At 39.2% G+C, this 22426-nt stretch overlaps 2 protein-coding genes across 3 annotated transcripts in view; one reads left to right on the forward strand and one right to left on the reverse strand.

Moving 5' to 3' along the window:
- LOC127639948 (transcriptional repressor p66-alpha-like) overlaps positions 1 to 17097 on the forward strand; it is a 36868-nt gene extending 19771 nt beyond the window's left edge. For both annotated transcript variants that reach the window (XM_052122298.1, XM_052122299.1), the window contains exons 2-11: positions 3250 to 3493; positions 8876 to 9002; positions 9178 to 9306; positions 9799 to 9870; positions 9955 to 10074; positions 10241 to 10435; positions 10790 to 11051; positions 11363 to 11790; positions 14811 to 15030; positions 15123 to 17097. In XM_052122298.1, coding sequence (XP_051978258.1) covers positions 3250 to 3493; positions 8876 to 9002; positions 9178 to 9306; positions 9799 to 9870; positions 9955 to 10074; positions 10241 to 10435; positions 10790 to 11051; positions 11363 to 11790; positions 14811 to 15030; positions 15123 to 15256 — 1931 coding nt within the window. In that variant the 3' untranslated portion in view covers positions 15257 to 17097. The remainder of the gene's footprint in view (positions 1 to 3249; positions 3494 to 8875; positions 9003 to 9177; positions 9307 to 9798; positions 9871 to 9954; positions 10075 to 10240; positions 10436 to 10789; positions 11052 to 11362; positions 11791 to 14810; positions 15031 to 15122) is intronic.
- A 1398-nt stretch (positions 17098 to 18495) lies between these two features.
- LOC127639503 (testis-specific serine/threonine-protein kinase 6-like) lies at positions 18496 to 19329 on the reverse strand. Its single transcript, XM_052121555.1, has one exon. The coding sequence runs from the start codon at positions 19327 to 19329 to the stop codon at positions 18496 to 18498; it is 834 nt and encodes a 277-aa protein (XP_051977515.1).
- Between the last annotated feature and the right edge of the window lie 3097 nt (positions 19330 to 22426).

Raw genomic sequence — 22426 nt, forward strand, 5'->3', positions numbered from 1 at the left:
AGGTCAACAGGGCCTGAAAGACTCCTTTAAGGTATTCTTGCTTAGAGATTTTCTTGTCAACGGACATCCAGTTATTGTGCAAAACACTTCGCTGCCTACATTTCTAACTGTCAGTTGACAGGTTTGGTGACCTACTTTTAAGAGCTTTGTCCAGTGCTCATTTACATTGGTGATTATATGTGTGACCACACTAAAAATTGACCAGCATCTGGTTGAACGCCAGCATCATTTCAAGAGAAACGTTTGGCAAATTGTTGGACAAACTTCAGGTTTGCTTGTTCAATCTCTTGTATGGCCCGATTCTTTTTGTGAAAGTGACAGAACTTGCCTTTTAATTCAAGAATTGCTTGTCAAAGTGATAGTTCACCTAGAATGAAAATGATGACAGAATTAATTCACTTAAATGTCTAGGCTACTCAAAAGTTTTTATTTGCTGGACATGAGCTTATTTGGTTCATTGAATAACCTTTATTGTCAAGACCACTGTGCTGGTTGTTATTTTGCTAGCAACAAATGGGTGGACACTTCCTCCTCATCTCAGAAAGACTTGTGTTTTGGAATGCATATGGCCCATCCCCCACTGGCAAACCCGCACGTCTGTGTGGCCACATTCACTGCCAGTCAGTCTCTCAAGGGGTTAAAAACCTGCTTGTGTCTCTCGGCTGCGTCCACCAACCGGTTTGAACTGGTTTTCAGGGAAATGCTTTGTGTCCCATGGAATCATGGGAAGGGTCATGCGGAGCCCCAGTGATGTCACAGCAGATGAGAGCAGGCCTGGCTGTTGAGTCTGATATTATATTTAAGACAGGTAGGTCAGCACGTCTCCTATAGGCAGAGCTGTCTTAAATACAGCAATCGTTATGTGAATGAACCCAAATAATAGATTTGTTTCCATTTGCATTTGGTTGCATGCATATTTTAAACCTTAGTTTAAGCTCCCTGGCTGTTGTCATAATCCAGGATAGAATGTAAATTCTATGTGCGATTGTCTTTCCTGTTTGTGGGGTTTACCTCAAACTTCTTGAGAACTTGTATGCATAGGCTCTCTTTTTAAGACATGCATCTAACTCCACAGTTTTCTTTGCATCTGCAAAAACCGTATATTGTATACCTCCTTCGTATATCTGCATAATGCATCTCTTTGAGTTGTCTTGTACAGGTATAAGCCGATATAGGCCTAAATTGCTAGTATGGATGGCGATGGTCTTTCCGGTAAAATGGCATTTAGAAAAACTTGTTCCATGATTGGCTCTTTTCACAAGTAGTACAATATTAATGATAGACTAATAACCTATTTATTTAATAAATAAATTACTAATACCCTTGCCGGCTTGGCTAAAAGAGGGAGCCATCTTTGTTCTGGAACTATTAGTATTTTTACATGGGTATTTAATAAAATCCTGCATAAGAGTTCTAAGCCACGAATCAAAACAGACTTTTGACTTGAAGCTAAAAAGGTATATGAAAATCTGACAAAGGTACATGACTGTGTACTCCCTGTCTTTAAAGAGGGAATGAACTACAATCACATGAAGCCTTGCAAATTATGTAATCAAATAAAATAATTACAGGAAGGTAATGGTATTGTTTATTCAACAATGAGTGGTTTTCCCATGCTTCAATCACACACATCTGAATCCCAACGTGTTAATTTGACGGTCGTATCGACTAATGGATAATATGGATTTAAATAAAACTTTGGAGAGTAAGAAGCTTTTTCACAACACAATTCACGTAGCGAGATTTGGAATTATTTTGGGTTTTGGCTGATGAGACCTGGAAAACCCATCTGCCGTGAATGTTAACAGAGATTTCAAGCCAAAGGGGAAACACAAGCAACCTTATTAAACACCTTCTGACACATCCCACTGCCTCTGCAGAATACACACGGGTTTGTGCCACTTCATTTAACCTAAATGCTTTATCTAAACATTTACAGTGTTTCTGAAAAATCGAACATTGCACTTGTTTCATTTTATTTCCAATTACAAATGCATGGTGACGGTAACTTTGCTAACTTTGCTCTTATAATTAGATCACATCCCTGAGCCGTGCGATCAAACTGTATGTGTGCAATTTGCACTTGCGCTGCTGTTTACCAGGAGACCGAGTCTGAAGTGGTTATAATAATGAAACGGCTGCTCAAAACAGTCTTTATTTTTATGTTACCAACATTCAAATATTCACTGAAATAATGGAATAAAAGTTTAAAGACGTTGCCATTTGAACTGGCAACTGGAATTATATTTTTATTTTTTAAATCAAACTGGGAATGTATTAGGTAACAAGTTAGTTCATTTGAGCCTTCTCCCAGGTCATCTATCCGTTATTTTCACCACATCCAGAGCAACGAGTGGAATGATTAGTTTCTTAGAACCAAATTTGTTGTGAAGAATTAACACACTCATGTGGTATTGGGATACTTTAGCAGGTATAGTATTGTAAGATATGATTATGTTATCGTGACAACCCTATTTCAGAGTGTAGTGAGATGACTCTGGGTGCTTCTCAAATGAAAGGCTGCAGCCTAGCTAGACCAGTCCTTCTGAGGCTGCTGGCTAGGATCCTCCTCAGCATTCAGTGCTATGAATGAGACTGGTCAGTCTAGTATAACTGCATGGATACGTCATAAAGGTTTCTGCCCGCACGGTCATGGCATGAAAATTTCAGGAAAACATTATTTATGAACCACTACAACAAATTTGTAGAAATGGATGAAGCCACCAGGAGGGTGCACATCCGTCTGATTTGTTCTGATATTTTCTTTTTTTATATACATATATATATATATATATAATATTAATTTTGCCAAGGATTATGGGTGATTGAAGGCCATGAAGGATGCACCTGATGCATCCTCCAAAATGTGGCGAACGAAGGCTGCGTTCCCCTATGAAAAATAGAAATGCTATTTTTACTTTTGGCACCAGACTGTTGGGCTCTAACAAAAGTACTCATTCTTCATTTTAAATTTCAAGATCTGACAGCTTTGTCAATGTATAATAAACAATTTTTGTTTTCAGTGGTTTGAGGAAATTTTTAACTATGAAATGAGTGTTTTGTTCATTTTGGGTGTATCAGCTAGCTTGTTCTCGAGATATCGGTATTGGCCATTAAAAACTCTTTGGTCAACTTCTATATTGTATAGTTTATTAGGCTATACTTATTTTTTTTGTCTTATCAACTCAATCTGATCAAAGCTGATTTTCTTTCTGAATGCTTGACTCATTTTATGATGTTCATTTACAGGTGAGAAGATGTCAGAAGATGTTGTGCGTCAGACGCGAAGTCAGAAGCGGGCGCTGGAGAGAGATGCCCCTGCTGCAGACCCTGACTTAAAAAGGGTTAAACTGGAAGCTGTGGATGGACTGAAGACCAGAAGCGAACCGGCCAACAAGGTGGCCAACATCATGAGGGACGGAGAAGTGAAGGCCACTATCAAGGTGGAGGTGCAGACCGGTAACGAGCCCATGGACATGAGCACATCCAAGAGGTAGGCAACACTCATTCAAATAAATGTTTTGGCACACTAAAAGAAAGAAAATTGTGTGTATCAAGAGATTTAATTAGGTAATTAATGAAAGTGCTTGCTAGCACAAGTGGTGACGTGTTAGCTGTAGAATTAGAGATTTCACACCTGCAATTTCACACTTGTGCTGTTATTGAATGCACTTAACCTCAGGTTGATTCTCTGAGACTCTGCATTTAGCAGAGGCTTTATATTCAGAGCATCTAGTAGGTAAAGTAAACAAAGTATAAAGTAGATGCAAAGAAGGACATGACTACAGATTTACACGATTCAGCTTAGGTTAAGTCTGTTTTTAAAGAGTTGCCTGGTGGTGCTTTAGCTTTGGTGTTTAAAAACAAATTTGATTCTAAATGCCATGGAATTAATTCAGCATTAAAAGAGACAATCAAATCGAAATGTATAAAGACAGAAACTGACATGAAAATGATCTTATAGACGCAGCAGAAAAAGCTTTCATAAAAACTTTATTTTAATTGTGTAAATGGGTGACCACATTTACATCCATGAGAATGTTTAAATGATTTGTGATTAATAAAGTGGGATGCATTTGTGATAACTTGCCGTGCATGTGACGCATGACCTGTGGTGTTCATGATGGTAGTGCAACTTCAAATTTGGCTCGTAACTTTTCCCAGTTCTCCCCATACAAAGATATGAGGCATCATTCATATCTGTAGCACGAACGGTGCAGGACTAAGTATGTGGCAAGTGTAATAATTAAGGTTTGGTGTTAACTGTAACAAGCACCACTTACAATAAAAATTAAATTATCACTGTGCAAATGGCAACCCAAGTTTTGAAATGTCTAAATGGTGAACATTTAGCACCATAATTTGAAGGTGGCAGTTCCCACTGACTTGTAATGGCAATTTGAATGAAACAAACAAACAAAGATAGTGACGAACCACAAGAGCTGAGCTCATGATAAAGAGAAGAGGACAAAGGAGGTGGCCTGATGCCATGTGGGGTGGGGGAGGGGAAGAAAGTTGAGTGAAAGATGTCACGCTCTGCAAACACGGCCATCGAACACTAAACTTTTCCCAGAGAGCATACTCAAGATTGTGCTTGCTCAGCATTTCAGTCTTCCCTCGGGTCCCATATCCCACTTAAAGTTCAAAGCATTTTCTATCACACCTGAAGCCTGCCTGACTTTGCTAAACGAGGCCTGTCACAAACTGGTTTCAGCCGGTCGTTGCCATGGTTTCCACACTGGCAGGAACAGTTAAAGAAAAGGGAGGGTGTGAGTCATGTGACCAGATGGAAATTCTTGCATCATGTGATCTTATTGGTGCTGAATCACACACAGGAAGTGATATAGGTCATTTTTAGCAAAGATATGGTTAGTGTTAAGTTGTCATTTTGATGCAGATACTGACTCAGCAGCCCATTAGATATGCATAACAAGTGCTCCCATGAGGAAACCATACAATACTCTGAGTGGTTCCAGTAAATTTGGACACTATGGAGGATAGCTTTAATTGATTCACTTGCTTTAAAGGAACACTAAGTGGACCTGGAAAGTGACCGTTAAGTGCTGTTCATGGATATGTATTGTTTCTTCCTCTCTTTTAAGTGTAAATGTACTAGAATAGGTCTTGCATTTGGAGAGTTTACTTGACCCCTCTTCGTCATGCCATTTTAGTGCTGTGTGAGGAATGGATGCTCAGACTTTGGAGCCATCCTGCCATTCCAAGTGTTTGTTCCGGATTACAGGAGTTTAGGATTATGTTGCCATGCTGTCAAGGCAAGCATTACTAGAACTATTCCCCATAACTGGAGTAAAGAGTTTAGAAAAACTCCTAACCCCCAAATATGAATGACCCCATGAAGTGGATGTTGAAATTCTTATGGCTTTTAGTCCATGTGTTAGCTTTTGAGGTAATCTTTGTTTAGGGCAACTGCATTTTTAAGATATAAATAATTAAGGTATAAATCCTAGTTCATGAAACATAAAATATGCAGCAGACTATGGTAAACTCTCTAGAACTGTTACTGAAACTGCAGATTTCTGCCGAGTTGTGATTCATTCATTTTCAAATTTCCTCACCTTCCCTTTCCCCTTGTATGCTTATTAGATCATTTGATTTTGAACCTTCAGCAGCCATCAAGACTGAAGTACTCTCAACGCATTTTACTATGTTTTAATCCATTCTGCAAAATTTCTGAGATTTTATTTTCAACTAAGTCAGTGCAGAAAATGCAATAAAATAAGTCTGCTTCTGTCTGTGCCCAGGCTAATCTAAACCAATGTTCTTTTCAAGGTAAGGTAGTCCACTCAAAGTCGTAGCCTGCCAGTCCATCTTGGAACGCCATCAGCCCATCCATACATGTAACGCTACTTTAATGTGGAAAGTCTGAAATCTTCTTTGTCGAGATTACAATCAAAGAAAAAGTCTGACAACAATGGTATAATAAATTGTGCTTCTTGAGCTCAAATCATGCTAAAAATACATCTTTAGTTCTAAAAGACAATTGGCTGTTTTACCTTTTAATGCGGAACTTCATTTTCTACATCCATGGCCTTTCCAATGTCTCCCATTCATTTTAAAAATAGCAACCGTCTTGGCTAAATAGTATATTTTATATATTTGCCTAAACGTTCCCTGTTTTCGAAACAAGAACAAAAACCATGAAAATAATATCTTCTGGTTTTGTTGAACAAGCAGCATTTAGTGTCCAATTGATCCGCACTTTAGAATCTCAGTGGAAATAGTCATTCATCCAGGTATTTCTTGCTTACTCATTTATGAATTCTGAGGATTCTGACATAGTATTCCTTTGGCATTCTGTTTTTGATATATACTATAAAGTAAGGAAGAATGGATATTCGGATGCAGTGACTGATTTATTATTGCACTATTGCATACAACAGACATGTCTCTGATCGTTACGTTGCTCAATGTTTCAAAAAAGACACAAGACGTTTCTGGAAAACGCCTAAAGGGAGTTCTGCAGTTGACACTAAGTGCTGCTGCAGTCATTGTAATCTCTACTATTTTGTATTTATTTTTTCTATTAATTGTGCAGCCCTAGTCTTGATACAGATTTCCTTATTCGATTACAATTCACAAGCTTTTGATTCTGATGAAGTTAGATGGGCTGTATTTCAGTTATAATGTCCATTTTACTAGCATATGAAAGAAATTTGATAATTCTCAACCAATTTTGATGCTACAAAAAATACTAGTTTGATTTAAACATTGTTTGAAGTTGAGTAATTATTCAAGAAAATTAAATGGTCAGTAATAAAGAACAAATAAACAAATTACATGCAATTGAACAAATCAAAACAATACAAAACAGATATCAGCTTTATGTTTTTAAGTAAATATTCAGAAATTTAAAAAGTAAAGAAATGTAACCCAGAACTGGTGTATGATTTTAATACATGAATACCGGTACTTTTTAAAGCTACTTGTTATCCAAAGCTATAATTTAATTTTTATTGTTGTTTGTTTCATTTTATAAGGGCTATTGGGCTGCATTTTTAACCAGCCCTATGTGGGTGAGCTCTTTTGACTTGGATCAGTAACCAACCACTTAAGCATCAGGGTGAACAGTTCTCGTTGCAAAACCGTACCGTTCTGGGTTATGCTTCTTTCGCTGTGGTGAAAGAGGTAAACATTAGATTGAGTGTGGCGTGCTATTCCTGCATATTCCAGTTTTTAGGACTGCCAATTTCACTGGTTTTACTCTGCCAACAAACAGCAAAGGCACGGACCATGTCGCAAAAAGGAAAGTTAAGAGTAAAATGTGCCTCCTAGTTAGTATTCTATTTCCCTGATGAAAAAAAGCGTGTAGAAATATAAATGTATTCTACAATACTAGTTAAACCATCATAATAAAATCTTGAAGATACACTAAACGAGTCGCTATGCCTTTCTACCAGCACATTTGAGTATGGCTAGCTAACCATGCCGAGAATTCCGGACCAAGAACGTTTTATAATCGTGCCGAACCATGTTCCTGTGGCAATGCTACCATAACCGTTCCGTATTGTGTTCAGAAATGTTTGGCCTGATGGTGGAAAAGAGGCTTTAGAAACCACTCCGAACACCCTTGCAACTACATAACTGACAATGCAAAAGTCTAATCCAGTAGCTGCAACTACTCCGAAGCAATTGGTTTCACTAATGACAAAATTCTGCAGGGTTTTTCCTGCATTGAAATGTAATGATATTCATCCTGGTTTCATTCATCCTACGTAGATTATTCAAAATAACTTGTATATTTAGTGTAAATATGATAGACAACTATATAATTACTTTAATATGAATTAATTGCAATTATGTAATAACCAAATTTGTGCGTATGGATGACCATGTTCTTCAGACACCACTGAAAAACATTTTTGACCCAGGAAAAATCCTTTGATTCTTGGTCAGCACTTTTACTACAATATGCCTAATAAGTGACCCTTATCCTAGAAGTGGCAGTAAGCCTGTGCCAATACCAGTCTTCCCATCAGCCCTCTCCCACACTCCCCATGCACAGAGGCTGCCATGTCACACATGAAAGAGGGTGTCTTTGTTGATATGTGAGGGCCCTGCCTGCAGTGAAAGTTGAGGACAGAGTACACACAATAGCCTGGCCTTTAGCCATCCATCCCCCTCCTCCTACGTCTCATAAAGTCCATCACTTAGGAGGGGCTGTAGACCCAGAGCTCCTGAAGTCAACTTGAGACCAGTATCGTCTTTTTCTGGTGGAATGGCTTGTAGCTTTTAAGCCTGAAGCACTGCTTGTAGAAACATTTCTTATCCGCTTTCTCTCTCATTTGAACTGGGCATGAAATACGGCTTGGAGGGGTCTTTAATGTTGTAGATGAGAGCAATGAGACTTGATCACCTTCTTTACATGTAAATGGCTATTCTGATCAGAGTTAAGCTTCTTGTGCAGCTCCTTGAGCTACAAAATTTACTGGTCTTATTACGACCTCTTGTGGGCAGTGCAGGAAATCCAGAAAATTTGTCTTAGTTTAAAGGATTTGCAAGTGAAGTGCAAGTGAAGTGTATAATCTTTGCAGCATTAACATCATCTAACTGTTTTCCCCCATCTTCAATTGGTAGACCAAACAGATAGGTATTGGTTGAGCCAATGTTGATGAATCAGGCTGGTTGGGAATCTCAAACAGAGAATTGTTTTAATAGTGCTACAGTGTTTTTCTTTTGGGATAATCAATTCTTACTTAAAGTTGGATTTGTATACTTAAGATGGAATTGTATTTTAACATTGGAAAAGTAATCATTTTTGAAGAAATGCATTTTTTTTAATGCATTTTAAAGTGGGACATGGAAATGTTTTTTCATCCATAATCTATATATAATTTCTCCTATTTGTCTCTCTCAGTGATATAAAGAAAGAGCGACCTCTGACACCAGACGATGTCATTGTTCTGTCGGACAATGAGCCTTCTAGTCCTTGTATGAATGGGGTCATCCACAGTTTTAAGAAGATGGATACTGAGATGCTAATGGTAATGGACATTCTTGGACATTGTCTAAATGTACAATTAAATAGAAATTCATTTTTCCAGATCATTTGCACTTGACATGACAAAGTATTTGCAAATCAAGTTTTATGCACCGAATTCATACATCAAATGACAATGTTCTCTTCAATTGTTGAATTTCCTCCCTTTTGGTGTGAAGAAGAGCAGCCCATCCGAGCGTGAACGCATCATCAAGAAGCTGCAAGAAGAACTGCGTCTGCAGGAGGCCAAACTCGTCCTACTGAAGAAACTTCGGCAAAGTCAGACCCAAAAAGATGGCGTACAAAAGGTAACTGCACTCCCCGTAATGATGTTCGAAGGAGTCATAACCAGATCCACAGGGAATCTGCACCAGAATCCATTGAAAGCTCTGCAGATTTCTGCTGAATTGAGGCCAACATTTACAGTAGTTGGATTGTCTGCGTAGATTTTCTTGACACGCAGACAGTTCTCGTCTATGCATTTCATTGCCGCAGTCATTGAACACAATTTGTTTGCTATTTTAACTTGTTTTTACTACGAGGAAAAGTGTAGTAATTTCTGTTTCGTTTAACATATTCCACTATATTTAAATTCATTCCACCGCTCTCCCACAGTTAGCACAAAAAATTGCTAAAAATATAACTAGCAGGCTGTTGGACGCAACTTAACGCATTATTTAGCTTTGACTAATAACAAAACGTTCACATCTTTCTAGTAAAATCAGCCATGTTTACAAACAGTACTTTCATTTTTGTTCTGATTTTCACATCATTTCTCACCTCTCCCTTCTCTTTCTCAGTCAACCAATTCTGTGGCTGCTCCTCCACCTCTTGTCAGAGGCAGCATCTCATCCAATAAAGGACCCCTACAGGTCAGTTATATTCAGTCTATTTCTCTCAGACTGGCTCTGTCGGTTACTGAGCTGTTGAGGCTTAAATACTTGTGTTATGTTTAGGTCTCCAACCGAAACTCGGGGACAGTCATTCCTCCTCCTCTGGTTCGAGGTGGAGTGCAGGGCTCCAAGCATGGCTCCCATAATACAGTAGTCATGCCACCCTTAGTCAGAGGCTCACAGGTGTGTACTGCAACAACTTAGTACTCATAATTCACTTTAAGAAAAAACGTAACGTGGTTTTAGTGTCTTGTGTCACTCTGTCATAATGAAACTTGGCTAAAAATTCAGGCCTCAGTCCCATTATTGGTCAACCATTAAAATTAATCCATTTTCATTTGTGTTGTAGCCCATCGCAGTGACCCCACAGCAGATTGCGACCCTGAGGCAGCAGCAGCAACAGCACTCTGGTTCTGGTCCTCCACCTCTACTGCTGGGCCCACGGACCTCTGTATCCAGCGTACAAGTGCAGGGCCAGAGGATTATCCAGCAGGGCTTGATCCGTGTGGCCAATGTTACCAATGCCAGTGTCCTAGTCCCGCAGGTCACTGTCATTTACTTTTATAGATGTAAATTATGAATAAAAGCTTCAAGCCATTATAAGTTACAAAGTTATAAGTAGGTTTGCAGAGAATTTGGCAGAAAGCACAAAATTAGTATTAAAACAGCCATAATTCACAAAATTCTATACACACCTCTTTGTATGCTCATGTTGCAGTGCAGTACTCAAAGTGCAGTTGTCTCATCTTAGTTTAACTTTTAACCATATTTAAATACATTTTCCCCACAGATTGTACAAAAATGTGACACCGATTCTGTGAAGGAAATTTTATAGAATAAGATCAGTTTAGTATTTTTCATCAAAATGCCTCAAACCGTTATGTTCTCCCATGTCCAGGCATCCCCAACTGGTTCAAAAACTTCCTCTCAATCTGGTTTGGGCACCAGCACATCCTCTGTCAATGACTCTCCTGCCAGCCGTCAGGCCGCTGCCAAGCTTGCATTACGAAAACAGTTGGAGAAAACCCTACTCGAGATCCCACCACCTAAACCACCAGCAGCGGAGCTCAATTTCCTGCCCTCTGCTGCCAATAATGAGTTCATTTACCTGGTGGGGCTGGAGATGGTTGTCCAGAACCTTCTAGATACACTGGCTAAAAGTGAGTACAGTCTAATAGAACGTATTATGTTTCTGAATGCTTTGGTTTATATTATAGAGAAAAGCAGTTGTGCTTATTTTTCTGTAAAAGTGATCAGTATTGTAATTTTCACCTGTTGGACATTAAAATAGGCAAAAAGGTCCCATAGACTTTCTTTAAGGATCCAGAGCCATATCTAGGTACCAGAATTTCATATAGACTTGGGCTATTAAGTAATCACCTTCCAACACAAATATGTTGTCGTGAACCTTTTGACTGGTAAGTTTTGAAGAAAAGACTGCAAAATCTTAAAACACTTGTCTTCCTTCCAGGTAAGCAGCCCCAGGCCGAGTTTGTGTCCACCCTGGCACCTAAGGAACCCTTCACGTGTGCCCAGTGCCAGACAGACTTCACATCTCGCTGGAGACAAGAAAAGAGCAACAGCTCCACCCTGTGTGAGCAGTGCATGAGCTCCAACCAGAAGAAAGTGTTGAAGGCGGAGCATACAAGCCGTCTGAAGGCCGCCTTTGTCAAAGCCCTACAGCAGGAGCAGGAGATCGAGCATCGTATTCTGCAGCAGGCCGCCACACCCGTCTCAAAGTCCACCACCACCTCATCTTCATCCTCCTCATCCTCACCTGTGATTAAATCAGAACACATGCTGGTGTCGCCACAGTATAAGCAGGTTCGCACATCTTTGCCCCAGCAGCAGAGCAACAGGGGAACATCGGTCGGCCGCTACCACACCACCATCAAACAGGTACTGGATACTCTAAGAGTGGCATTTTATTACTGAGCATGACATTGTCCATGACATAAATGCATTCTTTTCTGCATTGTTTAGGCTATGGTATACTTGGGTTTGTAACGTTACAAATCACTCAAGTTAATGATTTGAATCAGCCTAGCAACCCATTTAAATGCTATTTAAAATTTAGATTTCAGTCTGACTAAATAATTTGTCTTTTTAAAATAACGTTACCACATAAGTCAGATTGAAATCATACCAGTCTCGTTTTTTTTAAGTTAGATGTAGTTTCACTTCATCCAGCATAAAACCCACTGTAGCTCGATTATAACTGTGCATGCTAATATACTGACATGCTCAGTAAAACGGAAAGCTGTTGGTTAGACCCGAAACATTCTTTACGCAAGTACCTCGTTGCAAAAACTTTAGGTATGCAAGTTCAATTTCACATGTTATTGTTGTGTTCTGAAATATTGTGCAACCAGGCCAGGAACCCACTTACTAAGGAAATCAGTGGCTAAAAGAAGCTACTCTGAAAAGCATCACCAAGTTCAAGACAACTCCCCCTCATTCTGTAGAGAGTCAACTAATGGCTGATGAACTTAATGTGTTTTACTGTAGGTTTGAAAAGCCCAGTCTCGCACAACTCCCACTCTGATCTTCACTTCACACACTCTCACACACACACACACACCAACACCTTCTGGAACCTCCCTCCTTCTGCTACTCAATCTGCACTTATGATCTGCGAGGAGGATGTGTCTTTCAGAAACAAAAGACTAGGAAAGCTTCAGGCCTTGACAGTGTTTCACCTGCCTCGCTGAAAGTCTGCACTGACCAACTGGCCCCCATCTTCACACTGATCTTCAATAGATCACTGGAGCAGTGTGAAGTTCCCTGCTGCTCCAAAATCCCAGGAATGACTACAGACCTGTCTGGTCATGAAGTTGTTTCAGAGACTGGTTTTTGGCCTTCCTGAAGGACATCACTATAACCCTGCTGGACCAAATTCGGTTTGCTTATCGAGCAAACAGGTCTGTGGATGATGCTGTCAACATGTGAATGCATTATATCCTGCAACACCTCGTCAGACCTGGGACTGGGATGTATAGATCTTATTTGTGGACTTCACTTCAGCCTTTAATACCATCATGCCTGATCTTCTCTCAACCAAACTAACCCATGCCACACCAATCCATCAATGGATCGCCAGCTTTCTGACAGATAGGCAGCAGCTAGTGAGAATGGGGAAACTCACATCCGGGACCCTCACTATGAGCTCTGGTGCTCCTCAGGGATGTGTTCTCTCACCACTGCTCCTTTCCCTGTACACAAATGACTGCACTCCAAAAGACCCCACTGTCAAGCTCCTGAAGTTTGCAGATTACACCACGGTCAGCTGCCTCATAAGCGATGGTGACGAATCTGCATACAGACGGGAGGTTGATCAGCTGGCTGTCTGATGCGGTTACAACAACCTTGGGCTGAACACGCTCAAAACAGTGGAGATTTCGGAGGAGGTTGTACTTCGCCAGCTTAGGAAGTTTAACCTGCCACAGGAGCTGCTGACACAGTTCTACTCTGCCATCATTGAGTCTGTCTTGTGTACATCTATAACTGTCTGGTTTGGTTCAGCCATGAAATCAGATGGAAGGAAAATACAACGGACAGTCAGGACTGCTGAGAGGATTATTGGTGCCCCCCTGCCCACCCTGCAAGACCTGTACGTCTCCAGAGTGAGGAAACGTGCTGGTAGAATCACTCTGAGCCCCACACACCCTGCCCACTCCCTCTTTGAAACGTTGCCCTCTGGCCAGCGCTACATAGCATTGAGCGCCAGGACATCCAGGCACAAGAACAGTTTTTACCCTCAGGCCATTTTCCTAATGAACAATTAAACTGCCTCAGGACTCCCCATAGTGCAATATTGTAAAGACATATGTCATGTACATATGTAAATTCACATTTAATTCAATAACTCTACATACTCCTACCTTGAACATACATTACCATTTGCACATTTACATACACCATTCTGTTATACTGTATGTCCTATTATTTATGTTTATTTATACTCTTACCTTGTTTTATATTCTGTGTCTCACTGTTATGTTCTGTGTGCACTTGTTTCTCCTATCACCAAAAGAAGTTCCTTGAGCACCGCAATAAAGCTCATTCTGATTCTGATTTTGAAATGTGCCAGAACGCAATACATAACTAGTGGTCGATCGATATGCATTTTTCAGTGCCTGATACTGATATCTAGAGAGCAAGATGGCCGATATAAATCCTAATAAACATAATACAATTTAACAACAGCAAATCAGATTGTGTATGCAACATTTCTCAGGTGAAAGAAATACTTATTTTATGCAATATTTACTCAAATTTGCAAACATTTTAAAGAAAAAACCTTATGTGTTGACTCCATTGACAAATCACTTCTGTGATTCTTACACAGTTATCAACCGATAATCGCAAAATGGGAAAAATACCAAGCAAGCCAATATATTGGTCTATCATTATTCATAACACAACACAAGTGTGAGTTGCGTTGTCTAGGTGTATGGGTTTGCGAAGGTGCATGGGTTTGCTCCTAGTAGGCAGAAGCTGCCCTAACCCCGCCCCCATCTAAAATCCTAACTATATGTTGCCTGTAAGACTGAATAGCCTGCCAGGAACAACTCGACCCATTTCTCCCATCACGGCGCTAACGCAAGCATTGGCGTAAACACAAGTTCATTTAAAAGTGTTTGTTATTTTATTTTTCTTTATTTTATACACTTTATATACTTTTTTAAATTATTTTTATTGTATTTGTATTCTATATTGTGTATTGTTTACTGTACATTTTATATTATTATTGTGTTGTGTGACTGTGTACATTTTGATATGTAAATTGTGTTACTTTATTTAAATAATTTTGCTTGGAATTGCACACAAGACTTTCACCCACTGTTGCATTTGTGTATATGGTCATGTGACAATAAAGTGATTTGATTTGGTTGACTAATTTTCCTTTCTCCTCTCAGAACCAAGGGCAGCTGTCACGCAACGTACAGCAGGCCTTAAATGCAGGTGTACGCGGGGTGAGCCGCAGCTGCTCCACGTCCTCTCAGCTCCAGAATGCTGTCACGGCTGCCATGCTGGTTAGTAGGCCTGGTAAGCATGCTATGAGGGCGGGGGACAAGGGCACCAGCAGCAGCAACCCCACCACTAATACCTGGAGGAAACAGAACAGTGGGACCACAGGTAGATAATGCTATCTAAAACACCAACAAATAAAATTTCTGCCCCTACCTTTACCCCTACCTTGTTAACCTCCTAAACATCCTCCTCGGCAGGTGTCACCATGGCTTATGTCAACCCCAGCCTCTCTGTGCACAGGACAACTTCTCCGGTCGACCGTCAGCGAGAGTACCTCTTGGACATGATCCCTTCCCGCTCCATTTCCCAAACGGCAAACACATGGAAATAATGCCCCATTCCACCTATTAAATGATCCTAATATTTCTCATAATTATAGTCCTGACTTTTGGACATTTGGTTGGTTTTCAATGTCAGACAACCAGCCATTAAGCAATAATACAATTAAAAAGATATATTTTCTCTCTATTTCTTTTGTTCTGAGACACTTGTACTGTCTGAGGTAAGACATCCCTATAGGCCAATAAGTGTGTCCTAGAGGAGAACTGTACCGGGATCAGTAATAAAGGAGACGACACAAGGACCTTTTTTATAGGCCTTTGTATCCAACTACTGAATCTCTCCAGTACCCTAGGGACTTTAGTGATCTAATACACATGCATGGTGGACATGTCGCCCACCAGCTCCCAATTTGTGGCTCCTAATGGCTCTTCAAGTGGAGAAATGTCTTTATTATGTGAGCTGCATCCTTTGTTCAGAGTTCCAGAGACTGACGGACACATTACACATAGGAAGTGGAGATGATGAGACCGTAGACTTCCTGCGTTATGCCAGAAATTAAATTTTGACCTTTTGTTGACCATCTACACAATTACTAAAGCTGTGAAAAGCTCAAAGGGACAGTTCACCCAAAAATGTACATTCTGTCATGTTTCACTCACCCTTACAATTTTAATTTTTGGGTGAACTATTTCTCACACCGTCTCTTGAACAGATATGGGAGTGTATGCATGTGTATTTGATGTCAACATGTTTGTATTTTATTTTTCTTAGCTTAACTGTGGACTCATTCCACCCTTTTTTCGAAATGGCCTTTTTTTAAAGGCTTCAAGTTTAAAAGGCATTGTTATACTGTTGAGGTGGTTATACATCTACTGGTGTAATGTATATTTTTGGATACTTTGGGTTGTTTTTCTTTTTAAGCTTATAAAAGACAAGAATTGTGCATCAGGGATGGTTACAGAGATGGACGTAACTAACTAAAGCAGCAGCCACAACAGGAGAACTAGACCTACAACATTTGTTGATATCAGTTATAATAGGAAAATTATGTAGAGCTGATATTGCATTACATTTTTGATTTACAGTTGTGATGTTCTTCCCTACCCCAGGCTTTCTTATAAAAGCATCTAATATTTGGATGTTGTATTATTTATAAATGTCACTTTAGATGAAGGATATATACCATTAGCCCAAGTTTAATACATTTCTAAACCCATTATTTCTCCCCAGGTAGTTTAAAAGGGTTACGAATTTAAGATTGGACTGTATTTAGCGTATTTAAATGCAAAGTTTTGCTAGTTCATGCTCTATCTACCATTTTGTATCCTGTTGGAAGTTGTGCAGACGGGCACAGCTTAATCTTTCCTTAAAGGAAATGTTTAAAAGCATGACTGCTTATTGAATGTAGCACACAATCACAAGTGAATAGCAAAATCAAAGTCCTTATGTTCCTACCTGTTAGGTGGTGGTCACATTATATTGCCATCTATTTTTTTTTTTCTCCCTTTCATCTGATTTGATTTGCTAGCAGTACGCTTGGTATTTTAGCTAAACAGGTATGTATTTTATAAATGACAGCTTGGGTCCTTGCAGTCCAACAAACATGTCAAGTTTGTTATGCTTGCTTCAGTTTTTGTTTTTCTCACTTTATCTTTTTACAATGATCCATTCAAAGATCTTGAATGCCTGTGGAGTGTTTCGGACATGGAGGCCCTTGTTTCTGAGTGCTGTTCTGACTACTACTGCTGACAACTAACACCATTCCATTTTCCTGGGAGGCCAGCATTGTTTATCATATAGCACCCCTTTTATGAATTGTTTAAAAAAAAAAATGTCTTTTGCATTTGTTTCTGCTTTATCAGTTAATAATTATAATAAAAACTAATTTTAACCCGTTTTGTCTGTTGTGTAGGTGTATATTAAAGGTCAATGTGTTTTAATTTTTTGTGATTGTAGACATTGAATCGAATTTCTGCATTTTGGCATCCTGATCTCATAAAAATTACGAGCAACATTTTATATTACTTGTTTCCTTACATGTATTGCGGTGGTTCTAAAGTGAAATGTCCACTGAGTGGCACTAAAAGTGTGTTAAACTTTCTCCCAATTTAAGGTTAATGCTCTGTGGATTATTTCACAAAACCAATCTCTACCTTAAACCCTAAAGAAGGTCGCTGGTTCGATCCCCACAGCCACCACCATTGTGTCCTTGAACAAGGCACTTAACTCCAGGTTGCTCCGGGGGGATTGTCCCTGTAATAAGTGCTCTGTAAGTCGCTTTGGATAAAAGCGTCTGCCAAATGCGTAAATGTAAATCTTACCGATGGTGTTATAAAAAGCAAATGTATCATGAGACAATTGCTGAAGCAAGGACATTTTGTGGTGCTTATTACACTTTCAACTCATTTCGACACGTTTAGGTTCATCGGCATCATTGAGTTGTCTCACAATTGTATCGCAAATTTGTGCACATTTGCCATCGTCAAATTGTACTGTATTTGTCATTATATCGGCCACCCTGCTCTATATCGGCATCTGCCATAAAAAAAATTCAAATATGTTTCACTGGTACAGAAGTTTAAACATTCCTGGTCTTTAATGAACCTGAGAGTTCACATGTTACACCACTCTTTGTCTCTCTCCACTGGCTGCCGGTTCATGCACGTATTAAATTCAAGGCCCTGATGCTGGCATATAAAACAGTCACTGGGTCTGCTCCAGCATACCTAAAAACATTTATGCAGAGCTACGTTCCCACCAGAAGCCTGCGGTCGGCTAAGGAACGTCGCCTTGTCTTACCAAAACAAAGAGGCACCAAAACACTTTCCCGGACTTTCAGTTTCATCATACCACGGTGGTGGAATGACCTTCCCAACTCAATCCGGGAAGCTAACTCACTCTCTATCTTCAAAAAACGGCTAAAAACACATCTTTTCCAAAAGCACTTAACCGGTCACTAAAAAAAAAAAAAAAAATTTACATTTCTTGTTGCACTTAAATCTGTTTTGTATTCTGATGATAGGGAAACTTTGTAATATGGCAGTTTTTGTACCACTGTCTCCCTGAGATGATTCGCTGATGTTCTTCCTCTTTTGTAAGTCGCTTTGGATAAAAGCCTCTGCCAAATGAATAAATGTAAATGTAAATTCCTCTGTTACTAGTCAGCCTCTGACCGTTCTCAGGAAACAAAAGATCTGGTCATTTTGATCAATGATGACTGTTAAGCCATGATATTTAAGAGATTTAAGCTGTATGAAGACCCCATTATTTGCATTTGTAACCCATCTTTTAATCGGCAGTGCTTGCGCCCTGGTCTTTTGGCCCCTGCAGCCATGGATGATCTGCCACCTGTTGGATGGTTGGACGTTGGGAAGGGTTGAACTGGAGAAGGGTCCCGATGAAGGTACGGCATAATTCCTCAACATCAGCGCTGTCTGGATAAACCAAAGCCCTCCGTTGAAGACGTGGAAGATGTTTCATGTTTCTATCATCATATGGCATAGTTCCAGTGACCATGACGTACAAAATCACCCCAAGGCTCCATACGTCATATTTCTTTGGATCATATGCTTCACCCAGAATGATTTCAGGGGGCGTGTAGGCTGCAGAACCACAGAAGGTGCTACTGCAGTCGGAGGTGTCAGCGAAGCGGCCGAAACCAAAGTCTGTGATCTTCACTTGGTCTTGAGCTGTCAGCAGTATGTTTTCGCACTTCAGATCTCGATGGACAATGTCCAACTTGTGCAGGTAGTCAACGGCACTGACCATCTGAGAGAACCAAGTTTTGCTTTGATCTTTTGAGATGCAGTTGACTTCATGTATCTTCTTGAGAAGATCTTTTTCTGCTGCTTCCATCACGATACACAGTAGCTTACTGCCCACCTCAATGAATTCAAACACTTGAATGATGTGCTCGTGCTTCACTTGTCTCAAAATTTCCAGTTCACGTGGAAGAAATTTTTCGACAAACTTTTTCTCTGCCTTTTCGCGGTCCACAATTTTGATGGCCACATCACAATGGTGCTTCTTGGAGGTGGCAAGTTTGACTTTGGAAAAACTTCCCTCACCGATAATGGCAATGGGCTTGTAGCCCATGCCTTTCAAAACTTTATCAATCGGCATTGTCTTAATCTGGCAAGAATTCAATCAATCAATACCTTGGCTTGAGTTTGGTTATCCTTCCTTGCTCTTTAACATGCCATTAGTGGAAGGTATGTCATGGAATTTTACATCTTATGCTCCATGTGACTGATATTTACATTCTATTCAATGATGTCATAATAGAACATGTCACAGTTATGCAATGGAATAGACCACTGATGGCAACACATGGGAGTTCTTATGAATAAACAACCATTAAGCATATAAATAAACCACATTTATTGACTGTTGTGATTTTGTATCTATCTCCCTAGAGACATTTCTACAAAATCGCCATTATATCCTGTATTTTAGAAGTATTTTGTATTTGCTTACATTTTATTCAGAAGGCTTCATTGAGACTTGTCCGTTCAGAATTCATGATCATTTTAGAAGAGATTAAATGTGGCCTGTCATCTTTTTGACCATTATTTTAAGACGTGTAACTACAGACATTTACCAAGAAGTGGTGTGACAGCTGACATCTTTTGTTGTCTTATTGGCACCATTTTGTCTTTTGGACAAAATGTATCCTGATCCCATTCATACATCACCCAGACATCTATTTTATGCATGTTTTACATCTGGAAGACGTATTATGTTATTTATTCATCAGCAATAGGTCTGTAAGATGTATCTAAATAAGTACATCACTGATGTCAATAAGATATTCAGCAGATCTGCCGTTGATGATTTGGAATGATTGTAAATCTGATCATTTTATGTTGTTTAACAGATGTAAATTAGATTGTGAAACTTTCCAGATGAAAAGATCTAAAACCGACATCTCAGTGTACTTGTGCTCTCTGGGTTAGTTTCTGCTTATGGAACTACTGTATAAAAAAAACGTGAATGGCAGCATTGAAATTCTGGCTGCTGAATTAAGTAAAACAAGTTTCTAAGATATGCAAGGAGAGACCAGGTGAACATACAGTATTGTTGATTTCTAGATGTATTTATTTTGGATGATAATGTGAGTGGTACTTGGAAAACTGCCTCCATATGATGCAAACATACTTGCTATGATATATGGTTGCTTTAGGTGTTCTGAGTAGTTTTTAGTGCTTTGCGTGGGTGTCCTGGGTGGTTGCTTACTCTTTCCCTCACAGAAAATATGGCGCTAATCGCAAAGAGGTCCCAAAAGCTGCACAATTTGAGATATGAAATGTGCATAACATTAAAGGTAATATTCCGGGTTCAATATAAGTTATGCACAATTCGACAGCATTCGTGGCATAATATTGATTACCACAGCAATAACTTTCGACTCACTCCTTTTATTTAAGAAAAAGAAAAAATCGAGGTTACAGTGAGGCACTTACAATGGAAGATTATGGGGCAATAAATTTTTTGGACCGTTTAATGGCAGAAATGTGAAGCATCTAATTTTCTAAAAGGACTTACATTTCTATCGGGAAGACACGCAGGCTTGAGTGAGGTTTAAGATGCCATTTATTTGATGAATGTAGAACAGAAAGTAATGTCTCTATCTTCGGTGTAGTCCCCGTCTGGCGGTCCGAGGGAGTTGTACTCGGAACCGTCATATCCTGCCGGAGATAGGAGGCAGGGGCGAGGAGCCTACCCCCGTGGGACAGGACTCAACTGGTGGTGGTGGGGTGGTGGAGGTTGCCGTGTTAGCACACTGAAACAGCAATGTGACAGATTGTGAGCAGACTTATAAAGCAACAGCTTTGTGATTGGCTAGGAATTACCCAGCTAATGGTGTGATGATGAACAGCTGCTAGTCTTCCCACTAGAAATACGCTGCGCTTACATTTAATTCTGTGAAAACTTGTTAATTTTTTTAGATGTACATTTGCTTAAGTTTTATGGCCGTTAGGTTTACAGCATGTAGTTTTGGCAACAAAGTTGTAAAATTGTATATAACACAAAAGTTTAGCTAGCGATTTAATCTAACTAAAATAATGTCAACACGCATATTGTTTGCGTCTTGTGGCTTTACTTCGGAAACAATTAATATTTAAAAATGTATCTACGTATGTGCCCAATTCACTTCCATTGAAAGTGCCTCACTATAACCCAGATTTGAGTTTAGTTTTTTAAGAAAAGGAAGGACGAGTCGAAATCAACATCATTCCAAAAATGCTCTCGATTGAGATGAACTTGTATTGAACCAAACATCTCTTTAATTCAAGTTTGATGCGTATTTTAAGAGTTTGTTCAAATCGATAACCCTAATTAGGAACAATAATAGATAATGCCTCCTTAGCATGTACCTATAATAAGACTGGACAAAGGCCTACTTATATTTGGAAACATGTTACTTTGCATTGAAATTTCGCCTTTTAAATCTGATTTGGGCTTTGAGATTGCGCTCACATCAGGTTTATGATCAGCGAGATCTGGGATACACCATTAAAGTGACTCTAATTGCATGAGAACAAATGTGTCTCATTAGTTTTCAATACTCTCGGCGATCAATTTACAGTGTTAATTTAATGGGACTTCTGTGAGTCTGCCTGCAATGACACTAGAAGACCTGTAGACGGCGACATTTACTACTGCGTGTCCCTGCGCAGCACACGTCTCCTCAAATCCTGATTTTGTTTGAAACATACCAGTTTAATATACTCACACCCATCTATTTTGATTTGTATTACTTAAGTACAAATTCTTTTAAACTGGTAAGGTTAGCAGCTTTGCACTAATTTAATGGGTTGAAATGCAATTTTAAAATATATTCGCAGCAATTTATAAGAATTAATCTGAATTAATGTATAATATATTTATAAATGGTGGTGTTCAAAAGTATTGAGTCTACTAAAATGCTTTAATTAAATAACTATATTTTTGACATAATTCGAATGAAAAGTGGAATTGTAAAATGTATAAATTGTAATAAGTTACAAGGTGTGATATATTATGCATTTATATAAATTCTTATTTACATAATCTATGCATTATATGATATACTGATATGAGCTGTAGTATTATACACTAATATATATATATATATTGAAATGCATAAATCTTAAAATAGTTTTTTTAGTGTTGAAATAATATCTTAAAGTACAAATATAAAAACCAACTTAAAAAATCAAGACTGTGATGAATGAGC

Source organism: Xyrauchen texanus, chromosome 48 (assembly GCF_025860055.1).
Source record: "Xyrauchen texanus isolate HMW12.3.18 chromosome 48, RBS_HiC_50CHRs, whole genome shotgun sequence".
Taxonomy (NCBI): domain Eukaryota; kingdom Metazoa; phylum Chordata; class Actinopteri; order Cypriniformes; family Catostomidae; genus Xyrauchen; species Xyrauchen texanus.